Here is an 18746-nt window from a genome sequence, read left to right as displayed (position 1 = left end):
TTTGTCTATCTTTTATCGTTTCAGAGATATTTATTCAGAAAGAGAAAATTCGATTTTTTTTCAAAGAGGTGTTTTATCCTTTAAACAGCCTAAACATACAAATTAGGCATGTATAAAAGTATACGTATCTCTTATTTTTGTTTAGAAAACAATATGTTAAAAGCTTATCAAGGGGGACACTTCGGACCCTTTCCTTGTCAGTAGAAACGCGGATAAATGCATACGAGTGCAATAATTACTCGTTTATGAGCTTAATAACAATGTTTCACATATAATTTCTAGATATACATGAAAATTTGTTAAAAATCATAAAACTTTGTACATATTAGTATGGATGGAATTAATTGCCGATATGATCTATACTCCGTCCAACGAGAGATCACGGTTGATCAAACATAAATAACGATAGGGCACAGAGCCGCAAAAAGGTGTTCGCGTTAAATTATTTTTATTTTTAATAGTGTTGGACAATATTTATTAAAAATAAAAATAATTTAACGCGAACACCTTGTTGCTGTTCTGTGCCCTATCGTTATTTATGTTTGATCAACCGTGATCTCTCGTTGGACGGAGTATAGTTGTATTATATCTATTTCTTTGCTTTAGAGATATAAACATATAGAAACAAAAATAAATTCTTATCTAAATCTTGTTAAGATAAAATAGTTTTTCACAGAAGGTGCAATGTAATTCATGCAATATTGCGCAACGTCCGTGGAATATTAGATAAGAATACTTTTTGTTAATAATAGCACGCGTCGTAAAATGCAATATCTTTTTATAACTTCAGTATTGATTATGCTTTGTTTTCTTTCCGTTATCATGAGAAAGAGATATCTCCACGTTTCTTTACAATTGCGCATATTGTGTCTGTGTGATATAATGCAACTTACAATATTTATAATTATAACGTAAAATATGGCAGGAAAGAGAAATATTCAATAAAACTACAATTTTCAAAATTGTAACAATCTTTTACTTCAAGAACGTGTTTTTGTCCATTATTTTCCAAAGGATCTGCAGTTTTTTCTGCATTTTTAAACTGTATAGAATAACAGAGTATTTAAGATTGTGCTTAAATAGAATTTATCATTACATGCCAGATTAGAAAAGAAAAAAATAATGTATTAATTACATAACTTTTCTCTAAGAAATGAATTTTTCCCTGCAATTTTCTATGGCTTTAATAGAAAATACGATTCAATTGAATAAGATTGCAATTAGAAGTTGCAAATAGTACAAGACTTTTGTTCAATATTGACACATTTAAATTTACAATACATTCATTATCTTAATCGCGCTAAACTGTTCTAAATATCTACAGTATTGATATCTAGAGTACGTTAGTAATTTCGTTGTTTTTTTTTATTTGCGGAAAGGCAAAGTGCAAGCATTAATTCGAGCTTAACGGAGAGATGAACTTTATGCGTAATTGGCATGAATAATCCGCAGCCGCACGATGGGATCGTCGAGGTTCACGGTTTATGTATGTATGACGTGTTCTCAACGACCACGATAAAAAGCGTTTCGCTAGTGGTGTAAGTCGAAATGGAAGGGACTCCCAACAAGCGGACCCAACCGATGGATTTGTCGGTTGGTCGGTCAGTGTACTCTTCGCGATGGCTGCATCAGGTACTAACGGCATCATCGATCTATTGGAGAAGATCCTGAAGATACTAAAAGAAGAGCATGCGTTCGACCAATCTGACGATCAACCTGTCGTACAATTCCATTACCCTGCAGATTTACAGGTATAAAGTAATAATTAAATTTTCTGTGCCAGCTGTCATACAATAATCTCGAATATATTAACTTGCTATTACACGAAGTCTTTTTTATAATTATTTCATTTCTCAATTTACTTCGGCCGTAATGCCATATGTTTTATATTACATTATATTTTTATTTTTTCTTGCAATTAAATAAAAATTAATAATATTATCAAAGGGAAAACAAAGGCCAATCGAGCAAACAGTGTGTGTGGATGTTAAATTTAAAAGTTTATTTCCATCTCAATAATACATACTACGTTGGGACGTTCCGAACTACACAAAGTGTTCTTTAGTCGAAGACAAACAATGTTAATTAAATAAATGAATATAAGTTACGTAAGAAATTAAAGATGATATAATAAAATCGTAGAACCGAGGATTTGTATCGATGGCAAATACCAAGTCTGTTAACCAAGCGTCAAGTTTTATGTCAAATTACTGAATAAAGTCAGTTTTATGTACGTTAGATTGTACAATTTAACTCCTGTGTAACATCTCAATTGAAAGTCAATAATATTATTTATACTTCGAATAACGAAGTAATATGAGAATTTGTTTATACAGTTTAATTTACTTACTTTAAATAGATGTGCCTTAAGTGAATTAAGAATTATTAAAACTGATATTAAACAATGTATAAAATTAATAATAATATGACAAATATTTAGATCTAGTGTTTAATCTTCTTTAGCAAAATAGTCTTATTGACATTTTGAATATTGAACAGATTTCAACATAGTATGCTAACATTTAACGAGCTCGATAATATTTTCGTTGCTCTAACAGTACCATTGAAATTGTTGTATAGTTAGGAAAAAGAAAATTCTATGATTTATTTTACTTCTTATTTCTTAATCTCTTTTATTTGCTTTAGAAATATTTCTTTTTTAAACATTCCTTTTTTAAATTACATTCCTCTTTTCGCTCTCGAACAAAAACACAAAAAGGTATCCGGTATAATTATATATAAAATTTATTATATAAGATTAAGAATATTATAGTACATTTATTACATTTGTTTCATTTGTATGTCTAATTTGAATACTTCAACGATCTCCGATGTAGTGCACGTAGGCAATAATGGATTCTGGTGGGAGAAAATATTCCGTAGTGTACAAGTGGAACACTTGTTCGTGGAATATTTACTAATTTAATACGCAGAAGTTGCGATATAAATATAGGGTCAATAGTTGCAGCGTTAAACGCGTAATCGGAATATTCGCCAGACGATTTGTCATTTTCTTCGAGGAACTTTGACATGCCGCGATAACATATTATTTTTTCAGGAAGTCCTTTTGTAGTTGGAAGCAATGCGGAATATGGAAAATTCAGATAATCTTAATAGTCTGGATATTCAAAAATAATAATTATTTTGAATGATATAGACATTAAATTATCTGGTTGCTTGAAGTGAATATGCAAAGACCATCTGTGGTCATAGAAATTACGATACTGAAGCTTATTAAAACGAGTTTTAAACGATCTCTACACAATTCACATCAAATTTTAAAATAGAATTTTGTTTTATACTAATGAATACAAATGAATAACCGCCGATAGCAATTCTATTCTGAATTTTGAAGTGAATTATTCTAAAACAGCGTTAATTTTAATAGGGAATAATTACCTTTTTATTTAATGTTTATGATAATTTCTTTCTTATTTGATGTTATCTTTGTAGAAAAAGATGTCATTCTCTTTGGACGACAACCCGGCGACTAGCAACGAAATAGAAACTGCGATACGACAGACTATACGGTACTCCGTGAAAACGTCCAGCCCGAATTTTCACAATCAACTCTTTGCTGGAGTTGACGAGTACGGATTAATTGGCGCTTGGTTGACGGAAGTGTTGAACACCGGCCAGTAAGAACAGTTTCTAAAAATTCCAGACGATTTAAAATATTGGACAATGTATTCTCCGTGCTATTCTCCGGGGGATGCAATGCTGTCCGCCTCTCTTGACGATACGCGATGAGTAATCAAAGCCATTTTGTTATCGCTCTTGTGAGCACTAGACAACATTGCTATAACCCAGTTTGCGTCTCACGATGTACGACCTACAAGAATTTCAATTAACGATGTATTGAAGTCTTTATCATAATATATATAAATCGTCAAGGAAGTTTTGATTCAGTTAAAAAACGAGAAGTTAGATAACTTCTGTTCGATAATGACTTCAGAAATGCTCTTGACAGTTATAAATGATGCTGTGCGCGTTTAACTGAAGTGAAATACAAGGAGCTAACTGCTAATTGCGATTGCGGATGTTTCTGTTAGGTATACCTACGAAGTCGCGCCCGTATTTACTCTGATAGAGCGAGAAGTGATAGTGAAATCATTGGAGCTCGTCGGCTATCCGTCGATGCCAGACGCCGACGGTATAATGTGCCCAGGTGGTAGCATATCGAATATGTACGGGATGATGTGTGCCAGGCACAAGAAAATACCGGATGTAAAAAAGTCAGGGCTGTCTTCGTTGACATCACCTCTGGTGTGTTTTACCAGCGAACAAGGACACTATTCAATCCTGAAAGCTGCCAACTGGTTGGGCTTTGGCATCGACCAAGTTTATAAGGTATGAAAACGTGAAAATAGCGATAAGACATACACTACATTTCAATCCTTTCAAGAGGGTCGACATCAAAACGCGAAGAAGTTCAGTAATTATTCCAATCACATTCCAATTTATAATAATAATGACAGTTATTGCATTTTTTATAAACACCAGATTTCACCATTATGCAATTATACATTACTGATTAAATAATATTAAGTTAGATTTCAAGAATTTTGTCTTATTTTCACATATAATATTTCTCATGTTCATTTTGCTGTTAGTAAATATTACAAAAGATTCTTCAATATTGGCTTTGGAAATCATCAGTAAATTCTAACCAGATCTTTAAGCTAATAATCGCAATCAATTGCACGAGAGTACGTCCTTCCGTTACAGGTAAAAACGGACGGGTTTGGTCGCATGATAGTGGACGACTTGAAGAGACTTATAACGAAGGCGAGGAGTGACGGAAATGTACCGTTCTTCGTAAACGCCACTGCCGGAACCACGGTGATCGGTGCTATCGATCCGTTACCGGAAATCGCTACGATATGCCGAAACGAGGGACTATGGCTGCACGTAGACGTTTGTATCTTTGAAAACCGATTAGCTCGAGAAATCGACGTAATTTTATCAGAAATTCGTTGCAGGCTTGTCTCGGTGGGACCTTGTTGTTCTCGGAAAAGTACCGGTACAGGCTGCGAGGCATCGAATTGTTCGTAATTATTTGTCGTGACCGTGTCGTCGTGAAAGGAAAGTGGCGATTTTTCTAAAATTCCAAAGTCGACGAGTTATTGCACCCATTATTACCTTGAGTAATTGTCCATGAATAATTGCCATTCATTTCGAGGCGATCGAATCCATTAGTTAAATAACATCTACGGGTCCGAAAGAACGGGAAAATAAATACTTTCCTTTCTGCGACGCTAAGAATACCGGAAACTCGGTTTCCTAGTGCAGACCGGCAATTTTTGTGACGGATTCTCTTTGTTTTGTGATTCTTTATGGCTGGCTCTCTCCTCTCACACACACACATAGATCAGACTCGGTGTCCTGGAATCCGCACAAGATGCTCGGTGCGCCGTTGCAATGCTCTTTGTTCCTGGTCAAAGGTAAACACGCGTTGTATGAAGTGAATTGCGCCCAGGCCAAGTACCTTTTCCAACAGGACAAATTTTACGACGTCAGCTGGGACACAGGCGATAAAAGCGTGCAATGCGGCAGAAAGGTACATAAGTCTACAATCTTTACAAGATACGTGATATAGCATTTTATTTATAGTAACTCGTAAATTATAGAAAGGTTTAAAATTCGCCTAAAGAAACCTGTAGAAAAGACACGTTGGAAAAGACAAAAGCTAAAATATTGTTTAAACATCTCGTTACAACACGTTGACTGATAATTAATTTCAACGTTTGATAAAATCAAGGTTGACGCAATGAAATTTTGGTTAATGTGGAAAGCCCGCGGCAAGATTGGCCTTGCGCAATCGGTAGAACAAGCGATGTCCTGCGCGGAATATTTTCTGAAGCAAATTAAAGAGACTGTCGGCTTCCGATTGGTGCAATCTCACTATCAGTGTTGCACTGTCTGCTTTTGGTAAGGAATTCCACGTTATCGTGAAATATCGCAGTTAGTTGTAATGGCGGCGAATCTTTTCAGGTATATACCACCGTCAATGCGCGATCAGAAAGAAACTCCAGCTTGGTGGAAGAAATTGCACGAGATCACAACGCAGATAAAGAAACGCATGACTCTGGACGGATCTCTCCTGATTAGTTACATGCCGTTACCGGAGAAGGAGTTTGTCAATTTCTTTCGCATGGTCGTAAACTGCCAACCGCCACCCACGAAATCGTCTATGGATTACGCTATCAGTCAGATAGAAAAATTCGCGGCTGATTTGTAGAAAAGAGCTCTCAATTTTCTGCATGAGCTAAATGTGTGACCCAATTAAGAATTTAATCGACTGTACTGGCAATGATTATAATCGTGGCAACAATTATAATCGTCGTGACAAATCGTCACCGCGTTTCTACCAAGGATTCTGGTCTAAAATTGATGTAATTTTAGATGCTTATAATATAAGCATCTTAATTAAATAATTAAATTTTATTGTAAAAAATATTACTTCAGCCAGGGTTCGAACCTGGAATTACATCAATTTTAGATCCTTGGTCGAAACGCGGTGACGATTTGTCACGACAATTATAATCGTTGCCACGATTACAATCATTGCCAGTAACAGTCGATTAAATTCTTAATTGGGTTAATTATTGACTGGCGAAGTAAATGTTACTTATTCGGTTTAAACGTATGACGTTGAGGATTCGTTTTTATCGCAAAGATTGGTATTTGAAGTACTTACGGAGTCGTAAAAAAAAAGAATCTTGTCTTTATTACAAACAAGTACGCGGGATAAATGCATCGGGTACGGTATTTATTACTCGGCTATACATGTGACCTTGAAATGATAATTTATCTGATGCTCGCAGCAACATCAAACGTTGTTACATCATAAATTTCGCGACCTTACGTTACCTCACATATTATCTCACATTCTTTCCATGACGGATTATTATATAAACTCGCGGGAGGCGATTAACGCGATTGAACTCTTACATTCTGGAAGACAATAAGCGATTCTTTCAAGTTTAAAATGAAAAATTTGATTCTCTCCTTGAATCCGGCAAGAAGAAAGATGAATTATATCAGCGGTCGCATGCATAAACGTAATTCGCGAGCGCGACTCAATGTGAGCCAATATAAACGCAATCGTCGCGCGACGTGTGTTCATTTCTTACATAATATACGCATTCCTTTCATTCGTAAAGCTACGTTTAAGAAGATGCATTCTTATGTACAACTCCGTATCCATGGCACTACGTTACTCAGTATAAAATTCAATATTTCTCCTGAATAAAAACAAAAGAGACGAACTATCTCCCCAAAATATCTTCACGCAAACCTACACAATACATTTTGTATTTGTACAACAACTTTTTATATATATATCTAAATCAATCCATCAATCCTCGGCAGCCCAAGCATGAGTTGCGGTGTCGTTCTCTCTTATTATCTTCTCCTTGCATGAATAAAATCCTACAAATATATGAAATATATGAAAATGCATTCCCATGAGAAATCATGAAACTTTATACAGATGAGTCAAAGTTGAATGCCCAAGCGTGAGCGGGATTGATTCTCGATTTCGTCCGTTCGCATTCTCTGTCTCTCTTTTTCACAGATATATACATAGAAACAAAAATAAACTCTTATAAACTTTCTCGAAACAACGGTTTTCTCCTTGGGGTCCGCTGAGTTATCGCATCGTATGATGAACGATACATCACAAAATGTCCATTATCTCATATATCAAGATACGGCAGCACGAAAAAAGAATATTGTTATGTCCCTTCCGAAATATATACCGAATTTTTATCACTCGATACTGAATAATTTCGACTAATTTGCATCGTTAATCGCAGTGTCATTAACTCTCAAACGCGCCGGAGAGCGCGTACATCACTTACTTAATGCTAAAAACGTATAGTCTTATAGACAGGCGCTTGCTTGATCGATCGTATGTATGTCAAAGATGACGCCTTAGCTTAATTAAGTAAATACATTCTTCCTGTAACAGGAGGTTTGTCCTCACACTTGTCACTTTAACATCAATCGAGCACTAATCGATCAACAAGATTTACGTGCAGCTGCCAAATGCGTGGAATGAGTTCGCGTTCGTGCTCGGCAACGTTACCTACGACTCACTGTACGATTAAATCACACGAAAAATCACGTGCTTGAAAAGACCAGAATACAGATCACCAGCCAAACGACACTGATACGCGAGTCCGCACAGGTAACTCGTTCAATAGTACTTGTCCTGATCGAGATCGGCACGGATGTGTTGCTGCCCGTGACTGTTACGCTTCAGAGTGGTGGACTCGTAATCGAGACTCTTTGGATACAACTTGGGGCTGCCGAGGCCGTTGACGTTGGGATTGTTCTTGCCGCGTAGAGTACCGTTTCCGTTGGTGCTGCCTGAAAAACTGGGCTGTCGCTTCGCGTTCACCTGTGTAAGAATGAGCTTCCTTGAAATATTCATGTCAAAGACAATACGGTTAATTGAGCACGCTTCTTCGAGACCTTACCTCCTTCAACGGCACGATGACGTAAGAATTCTGCTTGCTGATATAATGCGGACTTCCTGGAATGCTCGGCTTGCGTCGCTTTAAATAGCAGAAGCACAACACCGCGGTTAAGGCCAGGCCGACAATAAAACTGATCACACAGCTGCCCACTATCGCGCCCACCGTGACGCCCGAACTCTCCACACTCGAAGGCAAAGCGTTTACGTCTAAAAAAATGTATGCAATGTTCAGCAATGTTAATCTTCAACCGTCAATCTTTACAATTAAATTGTTTAAATGTAAAAATCATATTTATAAATATATTGTCTTGTAGATAACATAACTTAAAATGGTTCCAACTCACCATTATCCATGCAGTCTGGAAGGCAGTCACGTGTCTCGCGAGTCGGCCCTTGACACAGGCCGGGTCCATGCTGAAGACACGTTCGCTTCCGATGCTGCTGATGATCACTGTCGCAGGGGGTCCAGTGCGACCACATGTCCCAACCGGCCAACGATTCGCAACTGGGCATCTCGCAGGACTCCCTGACCAATCTCGGGCCGCTGCAACTCTCCGGACCGAGGCATTCTCTCGTCCTCGTGCGCACTCCGACGCCGCAAGTTACCGAGCATTCGGACCATTCCGTCCAGCAAGACCATTGACCCTCTGCCGTATTGTCACTGCCGAGATTCACGCGACATGGATGTGAATTACAGACTCTACTTTGTGTGGGGAGACCCTCGCAAGGTGGCGACTCGCATTGTCTCACCTGTAAAAATATAGCTTTTGGTTATACATTATATATTTGAATCGCTTTGAATTAAATTATATTTTACGGTTTAGAACTGTAAACAATTCTTTTGCAATCGTAATACTTTATTGCATAAAATAAATTTTATTTTTTAGTTTCATTTTAGTTTTAAGTAAATAAAATATTAAATCAAGCAACGAGAGAACATCCAATTTGCAAAATGCTTCGTAAAAACAAGACAATTTCATTTTAGACAAGATTGTATCAAGATAATGTTGCCAGAAATATTCACCCTATGCTGAATACCCCTTCCGCAAGGGCGGTCGCACAAGCCCCAAGAGGACCATTCGCCCCAACCATTCTCGTTGATAGGCTCCACGTACGCATCCTTCCCGGCTCTTTGACAACCGCCGTTCCCGCCGTCGTTCCTGCAGGTACGTTCCTCTTCCTTGGCGAGCTGTACTCGCACGCTTGATGGATCATCCGTCTGCGCGCGGCAACTGAATCGGAAGCGCTTCTCCAGGTAAACCGTGTTGCCATTTTGTATACTAGCATTCACGGCCAACCAAGGGGTCCATCCGGAGTACCTTCTCGTCTCGGGGCACTCGTGAGTGTTACACTCCTCGGTCTAAAATATAATCGGTCTCATCACAAGCCATTCTTTCAATTTCTATGTGGCTATCAAGGAAGATCTATAAAAAAAGATATCTTCCCGCAGAAGATGAAACTTGCCTGAAAATCGCATCCTGGACACTCGACACCGCCCTTCTTTGATGATGGACTGTCGCAGGTTCTCTTTCTGATGCGTATTCCTGTAAAATAGAAACCGCTAATTTTATACTAAGAAAGCATGGAATACTGTTTCCGTGTTTCTCTAAAGATCTGAAGTCGCAAATCACAAGCGTCTAAAATCGCAAGTCTCATTGAAAATATTCTTCAGATGTTGTTTAAACTTTTTATAAATGTTGTTTATGTTATCACGATTATAAGGGTAGTTGAGTACTCACCGCCGTTACACGGTCGCGAACACGCGAGCCAGGGACCCCAGGTCGACCATTGACCATTCTGAGGTGGCGGAGTGGCTTTAGCGGGGGCAGGACAGGGCGGCAGATCGATGCACATGATATCATCGTGATCATGACCGACGCAAACGCGCCCGCCGAATGCAGGCGCCGGATTCGTGCAGGAACGCCGGCGGGTTTTCATCGCGAAACCGCAGGTCTGAGAGCAAGCTGACCAAGCTGACCAAGCGGTCCAACCGCCGTGAATCGTGCAATTTGTCACTCTGACACGCGTGCCCGTGCAACTCTCGCCACCGTGCTGCGGTGGAGGATTATTGCATTCCCTGGTTTGACACTGACACGTATCGACTTTCTGTAAGACGAATTCAGCGTTACTTATCACACAACTTTATAAAAAAAAGAGCTTATTCGTTTATTTAAAAAATACCCAAACTCTCAAAGTTTTATTATATTTATTTTACGGTAAAAGAGATGCTCTTATCGCTAAACCTATTACATTTAATTGCGTTAAGTTCAGTCGTTCACGATCGATTTCCACTTGCGAAGGAAAATATCCTTAACGATAAGATAAACGTAATAAGCACACATGCCCACGAACCTCGTGTTCGCTATGCGAGTGCGAGTGAGCGTGACCGTGTCCGGACGATTGCTCTCCCGTGCCGTGTTGGCAGGGCGACCAAGGACTCCACGCGCTCCAGCCTCCGTCAACAGGATCGGTAAGCACCGGACACTTGGTGACCTCCTGATGCCAATGATTCGCCAGATAATTCTGCTTCGGTGCCTGCGCGCACTTCATGAGATGTTCGTTCCACCCGCAATACGGCTCCTGGGCGTTCAAGCACGCTTGACGGCTCCGATGACGATAACACTGAACGGCAGGTATGCTAAACGACGGAAGGTATTACGGTGCGTTTTAGCGAAGCAATTAGTACAAACATTTGCTGCTTACGACAATGCACGTAATTTATGAGCGACATATTTATTTGAAACAACATAATTTACCATTAGATCATATTGCCAATTTACTTTTATTTACGATGTAATGTCGTTCACAAGATTGACTAAATTTTACGGCTACGATAGAAGTGTCTTACCGTAAGAGACCAATCTCCATGCCGACGTAGAGACTCTGCGTGTCCTTGAGAAACTGCAACGTCAACGGCGACGAGAGCAAGGGTCCCCAAATTTCGACGATGCAGGTCTCCTGCGTCCTAGGCAGGACCGAAATCTTTTTGATCAGTCCGGTCGCCGTGGCGACGTAAAGGACGGTCACGCTGCGATGCAGCTTAGTTGGGGTAACGTCCACCGCGACGTGGGTGAATCGCTCAAGGGTCGCGGTATGCAGCGGCTCCAGCATCGTGCTCTGCACTGCCTCGTCCATCAGCTGATACCGCTGATTGTCCATGATCTGATGCGGCGCGGTGCTAGACGGGGGACCGCAGCGTTGGCGATTATGATGGGCGACCGGTCTCCTTTCCCAGGCGGCACCCGCGTTTTCCTGATACTTGAAAGGCCCGTTAAAACTGGCGGCGACGGCGGACATGTTGAACGCGCAGATAGCCGAGCCTGCAATGCCGTTACTGTGACGGAGGAAAAAAAGAATTCCATTTAATGCCGGTTTCTTCTTCGAGAGATCGCAGCTTCCGCGCATCCGAAAAAGCATTCCGTTGTAATCGAGCGATAAAGAACGTTAAGACGAAGGAATTAGCAATCGTGCATAACTCTATAATTAAAGATAAATGGCTCAATGATGTAAATTTCTACGTAAATATGCTAATTCAGGAAACCTAAGAAGTCATATAAAATATAAATAAAACTGCGATTTTTCAATTTTCTTAAATATTTAATTGCTTAATTAAGATTAATCAATATTGCTGTAAATCTCTCTTTCATAATAAATAATGAATTGTATGCGTAAATCAATTTAAGCCAATAACGAAGTAACATCTGCGTCGCGTATCGCATAATCAATTTGTCATTTACCGTCTCTTGCGTCCATCTGGGATTGTGAACAGACATAAACACAGACGATAATTAATACGCCTTCGAATTAATCGGACCACTGAACGATACTCACATGGGAGTCGTGAACGTCGCGTAAATGATTCCCTCCTCCGGATGATAGGCAGCGCCTTGGATTTCATCATAATAGAATGGGAACTCGCCGGGGAGCGAACAATTCAAGCGAGCCTTACTGAAAGTCGTCCATACGTCTTTCAACATGATCTGTCCACCTCGGTCGTTTTTACAGACCCTCGCTATCCTCGAGTATATTTTCTGCAGCCATACATTATGATGTATTAAACTTTGGCGAGTACACATTTTAATGGTATAAAAGACAATGCGATATCGCGCTTCATTGCACAATCAAAAGTCAACGAGACATTTGAAACATCAATACTTGACTCGTTGACTTTTGACGTTTGCAGAACGGCATCGTGAGCGAATTAATCTACCACGTTAAAACGGCAAATTCAGCCTCGCGCTCGATCGTGATCGAGGTATGATCGCGCGCAACCGGATGCAGAGTGTTTCATTAGAGCCATCCCTAGGCGGCAATTTGTGCGGCGATAGGTTGAGAAAATGATAAACATCGCGCGAACTAAGATCATGTCGGGGATGATGATTTTTCTGCCGCGTGAGAGAGGAAGATCAGCGTCGCGCGTCGCTCGTTTCGACCAACACCGTAAACGGCTAATTATACGTCTGACGCAAGTCAGAAGAGACGAGATCGCTAATCGCGCGAATGGCTCTTCTCGCTCTCCGTGTTCCGTGTATGATGGAAGACGCGCGTTCGCGCGCGCGTCACGGCGAATTACTCCGCGGCATCGATCCTTACCTTGCCGCAGTTGATGTATTCCACGGCGGATTCGCGAAATAGAAAGTACACGTGATCCTCCGTCTCGAAGCTGCCGACGAACTGCGGGTCGTTCAGCCACCTAAAAGGACAACGCGAAGTTAGAGAGAACGGGACTCCGGGCGCGATAAATATCGCGAGGCGATAAGTGAGACCGACAATCTTGCAACGCGGTTATTACGATAAAATTAATCTTGTTGGTTTTTCGATATAACTGTAAAAAGAATTTCGTAAGAATTTCATGGAAAGAGAGAAATATTAAAACAGGCTGCAACAAGTTGAGTGTAAAGTCATAGAGAATTCGAACGCTTGCACTAGTGCGCACTAAGGCTTGTTTATAATCTATTCTTATATTTAAAGTCGCTTAAATACACATTTAAAAACTTTTTAGCCAATAAAACAATCTATATGGATGCTGTAAAAATCATTTTATAATTTAAGATGATCTGTAACTATAACAATTGATTAAGAACAAGCCTTAGTGCGCACTCAGTGTGCACTAGTGCAAGCGCCCGAATTCGCTATTAGTGACATTTTTCGGGACTGATCAGCTGGACGAAGCAACTCGTGCTCTCTCTTCCTGCGAACATACTTGGAGTCGTATTGTCGCGTCCTCAGGTTCGGGGAGGCCAGTGTCCTGTAGATCGCGGGATCGGCTCCGGAGAAATCGGTGGGTGCACCGGCGAAGAGCCCGCCGGATGGACCTCTCGAGAGAAGTGCCGTGACGTTCGCATGCGGCGAGTACGGGCACATGGCCACGCCCGACATCTCGCTGGTCACGCTCGTTATATTCTCGATCTGTGATCATAATTGCCACTGTATAGAGAACTATCGCCGGCGTTCGAGCGGGGGGCGTGACCTCATAGCCGTTCCAAATTGGGCGTTACACGGCTAATGACGACGATAATCTGTTCATCGACGAATCGCAACGGGGGAAAACAGGCGTTAGGAACTCTCGTTAATTGTGAACGAGATTCCCCGACTCTCGCCTGGTCCCGATCGGACAGACTACTTTTCGGGGAACGTACCTCTCGCCACGCGCACCACGGGCTGAATGCGTAAGTGCCGCAGGTGAAGAGGCTCTTGCCGTTGCTGAGGAGCACCTTGACGTAATTACGACAATCCTCGACGCTCTGTCCCTTATTCTGACACGTGTTGACCTTGTCCTCCGGCGCGGACCAGGAGGCGTGCTCCAGGTCCGTCAGCGACGTCAGCGTCAAGCGGTATAAATTATCCCTGAAAAGACACGCTTTATTTACATTTTCGTCGGCGTGTGCTGCTCTTCACGCGTCATTAAACGTGTGTCCTGCATAAAGGCCGGACGCTATTAACCCATTAAAGCCCACTGTCGCATGTCGTTGCAGCGACTGTCTCCACTTGTCGCTTCTGCGACATTGTTTGCCGGTAATGTCGTTCAAAGCAAACACTCTTCAGTATTCTACGATCGATGAGATAAATTGATTTCAGATCTCTCGAAAAAATCGGAACCGAAGCTTCTCGAACGCACAGATATCGGAGAATTATGAGTTTTATTGAGATCATAAATAGGTTTTCGTGATCTGGAGAATCAACGTTCGCGCAACCTTAGATGGATTTCATTAAAAAGGAATGTTTCATTCAAAGTTGCGCAACCGAGAACGCGATATAAAACGCGTATCTCAATTTTAAATCGAGGAAGAATAACCGTGACGAGTGACAGTGACGGGAGACGAGTAACGACGATAGCTTCCTTTATGCGATATCACGTTCAACGAGGTCGCCATAAGCCACTTAGAGTACCTCGCTGAACGCAGTCTTGCCTATCGTTTTCTCTTCGAAATATCCGCGCGATCGTCGATGCCGATATTCATGAATTCTTTAACGACGTGGTTGATTATGCTACTCAGCTACTCCAATTATCCGCTAATAAACATGTGTTTTACATGTCTATAAATGAATGTTTATAAGCTGTCGATATCACACATCACCTCTCATATGTATTAATACGACTTAAGAAAAATTTTCCATGTTAAGTGTGTCGCGATACATTTCAACATTTATCGAAGAAATAGGTGATTTATTGGTGTCAGCGTAAAACAGCTAGATTGAAAGTAAAGTTAATTAAATGATTCTCTTCGTCTAGTCTTTAACATTCAATTAATTGCGAGAGATAGAAAATTACATATTAATAGATTTAAATCTAAGGATATAATAACTTAATGCTTCTCACATGCGAGAACAGATCATGAAAGCCTTCGTAAAAAGATGCGAATGAGAGAAAAATCGCCCGTGAGTCAAGTTATAACTGACGCGAGAACTGCAAGATTAATGATTTATGAGAGGACGGTTGAGGTCTGAGGATATCGTCCTACGGAGAGCCGATCGGAAAGCTGATGGTTTCCCGTGAAACAAACGTGCGCGCGGCTACCTTCCGAGGAATGCGACCGCTTGCGAAAGGTGACGTGACGAGGTGCCCGGTATCTCGAGATAAAAAACCTCTGAGAGAGAAGCGTCACTTGCCGTGCGTTTCATTCCGCAAAGCGTTACGGCCGCGTCTTTCTCGCGGCCGATCTCGAGGCGCTCGTATATGAGACACTTCGTGGCAGTCACGAACGTGTACTTGGGTTTGACAGCGGCTTCGAGGAGCCCTCGAAAACTCCTCGGACGACATTCCACGGCAGCCCACTTGACTTCAATGCGACGTGTACTCACGCATACGTACGCGCGAGTGCGTACGGCCGCGCGGCGCTTCGCCACTGAGTACGCGGGAGATCGAGCGATCGAGCGAGATCGCTCGGTGCACCCGTTCTCCTCCAACACATAATCAGTAGGTTGGACATTCCTTACCGTATATTATCAAGGATTTTCGATCTAATCGAGAAATTTTGGGTGGATGTAATGGTCAGTGAGAATATGTGAGATTTTCGATACGTTATATTATTATTCGACAGAATGTCGCATTTAGAAAAGCTTGGTTTACACAAAAATTTTTCAAAGCTTAAATTATGTCAACGTTATCACGTACAATCATGCTTCAACATTGTAACTAACGCGATTGGCAAAATGATAGGTTTGTACCCTGCGATTTTTATCTACCGCGACGAAAGCGGAAGTAAAACTCGTGTACGCACAAACGAACGGCATTGGCAAACTTGATGGTGAGAAAACCGCCGGAAGACAGCGATCGACAGTCGCCTCGAGAAGCTCGATAAATAAATTATCATCGGCTTGTAAATAACGCGCAGAGATATGGTCCACGCGTGATCGTCCGCCTTGTCTCTTCTCGGCAAGGAGACCGACGACCACGACTACGACGATCGAACAGGAAGTACAGACGGCGGTCGAAGTGGCCGCAGATAACCAGTAGATAACTCGATACTCTCCTATGTCCCTTTAAGTAGCGGCTTGCGCGTTTTCTTTTTCTCCACTCCGCGGCGGTGACCATCGCGATACATATAAATGAAAGCAGCGTGCGATCACGATGGCAATTCCGCTGCTCCGTAACGAAAAAAGATAGGCCTTCAAAGTAGGATGAATTATTATCATCGCGACTATCAAAATTTGATTTCAATCACAGGATGTTAAAACCGAAGATTTCTGCTGGATGCGAGAATTTTGAAACATCGCGTATAATTACAAGATTTACATTTATAATTTAATTAAAAGCTGAGCATTAATTTTAATTGCCTTAAAAGACAAGTTTTCGTTTCTTCTATAAAAATCGACTCGCTTGCTTTCAAACAAACTTCTCGCTTTCTAACGTCACCAGAAGCTGGAGAAGTGCACGTTCTTCAAGAGACACCGCTTTCGCACGCATGTATCGCGTACAAATACAAATGCCCGTACACTTCTTCATTAGACTGCTCGATAATTGCACGCTCGATACTCTGCATAGACCTTTTGTCAAATCGATAAACTCGGTTTATTCATGATTGCCGTGCCGCAACTTGCAATCCACCGCGTCCATAGACCCGACACTGCACATGTATAAACGTCGTCCGTGCTGCATGCATTCTGCTTGATGCTCCGGGGGACTGCGGTCCCGCGGCATTCATTGGACCTTTCTATCAATCCTATTCAGCCGCTGGGTTTAATAGTCTCGATCTGCCGCACCGCGCCTGCAATACGGAGTTGGCCCGCACTCTTCCTTTCACCAAGAGGTACTTCGGAAATTTGATTTATCGTTGACTATTTGGCATTCAACTTTGAATATATACATATACATTATATATTATCAAAATCATATATACGTTGTCATGTATAAGCCAAGATATTATCGGAAAAGCTTATTTAAGTTTAAGTAAAGGTTAAATTTATATAATCTATATAGTCGCATATCCTTGTAACTTAATTCTTGAGAAAGCTCGTAATTTTTAATCGCCGAACACCGAAATCATCGGCAGCCTGATATTTTAGTTAACGATGACTGTTTTCGATTGACACGAGAAGAATACGGAAAATCTTGCAGTATCCTGCATACCGATCCATATTCCGCGGTGCGAAACCTTTTTCCTTCCTTGCACCGGCTGCGCGAGAACGGCGGCGGCGACGACGACGGAACTCGCAGCGAAGCATAAACGGCGCCTACGTGGGCGCCCGCGTCGCAGCACTGCGTGATAGTTCGAGCAGGTAATTATTATTTAAGTGGGATACACGAGAGCGCGCGGGCAGGGCACTGGTCGTGAATGCCAATTAATAAGCCGATACACGGCACGTATCCCACCGGATCGCCGCGCCGGTCTATTTGTATCGGCAAAACCTACGTGCGTATGGACCCTAGCGCACTCAAACCCGCCGAAGGGATATCGCTATTTCTCGAACGTCTCGGGCGAGACACGACAACCGCAAGGCCGTCGGGCGCGACACGGGTGAATTATGCCACGTGAGGAAAAGAAGCCGGAGTCTTTCAAAATCGAACGGGGGATAAAGATAAGAATTGCGGTCTCGATAAAACAAAGTCACGCCTGCAAAACCGCGATCTTTCATTCATTCGCTTGGAGAAGAATTTTCGTTAGAACGGAGGAGTGTTATGACGTCGTCATGATTGATCTTCCTATTGAAGATACGGCATGACCTCTGGGTTACTTATTCACTACATTCGCATATAATTTATAATAATCTTTCTCTTCTTCTAAAAATAGAATTCTTCCAATAGAATTCCTTGAGCACTTAACCGCTGCGTGGCCTTTCTGTCAGATTTTTATCGAGCGGTAGATCGCGATCGATTTTATATCTCGTTGCTTGTATCACGTGCAACGGGACTCGCGCGAGACCCAATTTTACGGTAACGGCGCGGCTGGATATCGGGAATTTTTACCGGCGTCAATCAACGTCTTTCATATTTTCTTGTTAGAGCATGGGCCCGTGTGCGAAGTAGGCGGGCAGCAAAGCGAACCCGATGTTACTGTCGTCGCGTGACACGTTGAAACACCTCGATCGCCAGGAACGTAACGAGATACGAGCCGGCATTGTCATACGCGCCGTTTATTCCGAGATTGGCGCACGTCGAGTTTTGCAATATAAATGCATTTAAATGCAATACAGGTATAAGTGATTCTCGTGTACCTATCTCGACGAGAGATTCGCAAAGTTTGATTTATATACCGCTCGCAAAATAAATGACTGGCGCATTAGTCGTCGTGCGAAAGTCACGTTATCTTCGTCAAAGAAG

At 41.6% G+C, this 18746-nt stretch overlaps 2 protein-coding genes across 3 annotated transcripts in view; one reads left to right on the top strand and one right to left on the bottom strand.

Moving 5' to 3' along the window:
• The first annotated feature begins 1556 nt into the window (after positions 1–1556).
• LOC112464626 (acidic amino acid decarboxylase GADL1-like) lies at positions 1557–6775 on the top strand. Of its 2 annotated transcripts, XM_025031755.1 has the most exons (9): positions 1557–1751; positions 3454–3638; positions 4053–4350; positions 4729–4917; positions 4983–5047; positions 5371–5560; positions 5762–5931; positions 5995–6286; positions 6320–6775. In XM_025031755.1, exons 1-8 carry the CDS (start codon positions 1620–1622, stop codon positions 6239–6241), a joined length of 1476 nt encoding a protein of 491 aa, XP_024887523.1. In that variant the 5' UTR covers positions 1557–1619; the 3' UTR covers positions 6242–6286; positions 6320–6775. The 2 variants fall into 2 exon arrangements, with proteins under 2 accessions (XP_024887523.1, XP_024887518.1); XM_025031750.1 differs by having other exon boundaries at positions 1558–1751; positions 5995–6775.
• The window catches only part of LOC112464619 (semaphorin-5A), an 86569-nt gene continuing 74531 nt past the window's right edge, over positions 6709–18746 (bottom strand). The window contains exons 4-15 of the mRNA XM_025031741.1: positions 14125–14332; positions 13689–13894; positions 13079–13178; positions 12317–12516; positions 11334–11819; positions 10838–11123; positions 10225–10591; positions 9950–10029; positions 9510–9845; positions 8830–9235; positions 8487–8692; positions 6709–8407 (exon numbers count right to left, since the gene is read on the bottom strand). Coding sequence (XP_024887509.1) covers positions 8204–8407; positions 8487–8692; positions 8830–9235; positions 9510–9845; positions 9950–10029; positions 10225–10591; positions 10838–11123; positions 11334–11819; positions 12317–12516; positions 13079–13178; positions 13689–13894; positions 14125–14332 — 3085 coding nt within the window. The 3' untranslated portion in view covers positions 6709–8203. The remainder of the gene's footprint in view (positions 8408–8486; positions 8693–8829; positions 9236–9509; positions 9846–9949; positions 10030–10224; positions 10592–10837; positions 11124–11333; positions 11820–12316; positions 12517–13078; positions 13179–13688; positions 13895–14124; positions 14333–18746) is intronic.

The sequence above is a fragment of the Temnothorax curvispinosus genome, unplaced genomic scaffold (assembly GCF_003070985.1).
Source record: "Temnothorax curvispinosus isolate PA1 unplaced genomic scaffold, ASM307098v1 QBEX01001498.1, whole genome shotgun sequence".
In the NCBI taxonomy this organism is placed as follows: Eukaryota; Metazoa; Arthropoda; class Insecta; order Hymenoptera; family Formicidae; genus Temnothorax; species Temnothorax curvispinosus.
Note: the sequence above shows the minus strand (reverse complement) of the source record. Positions and strands in the feature narration are given on the sequence as shown.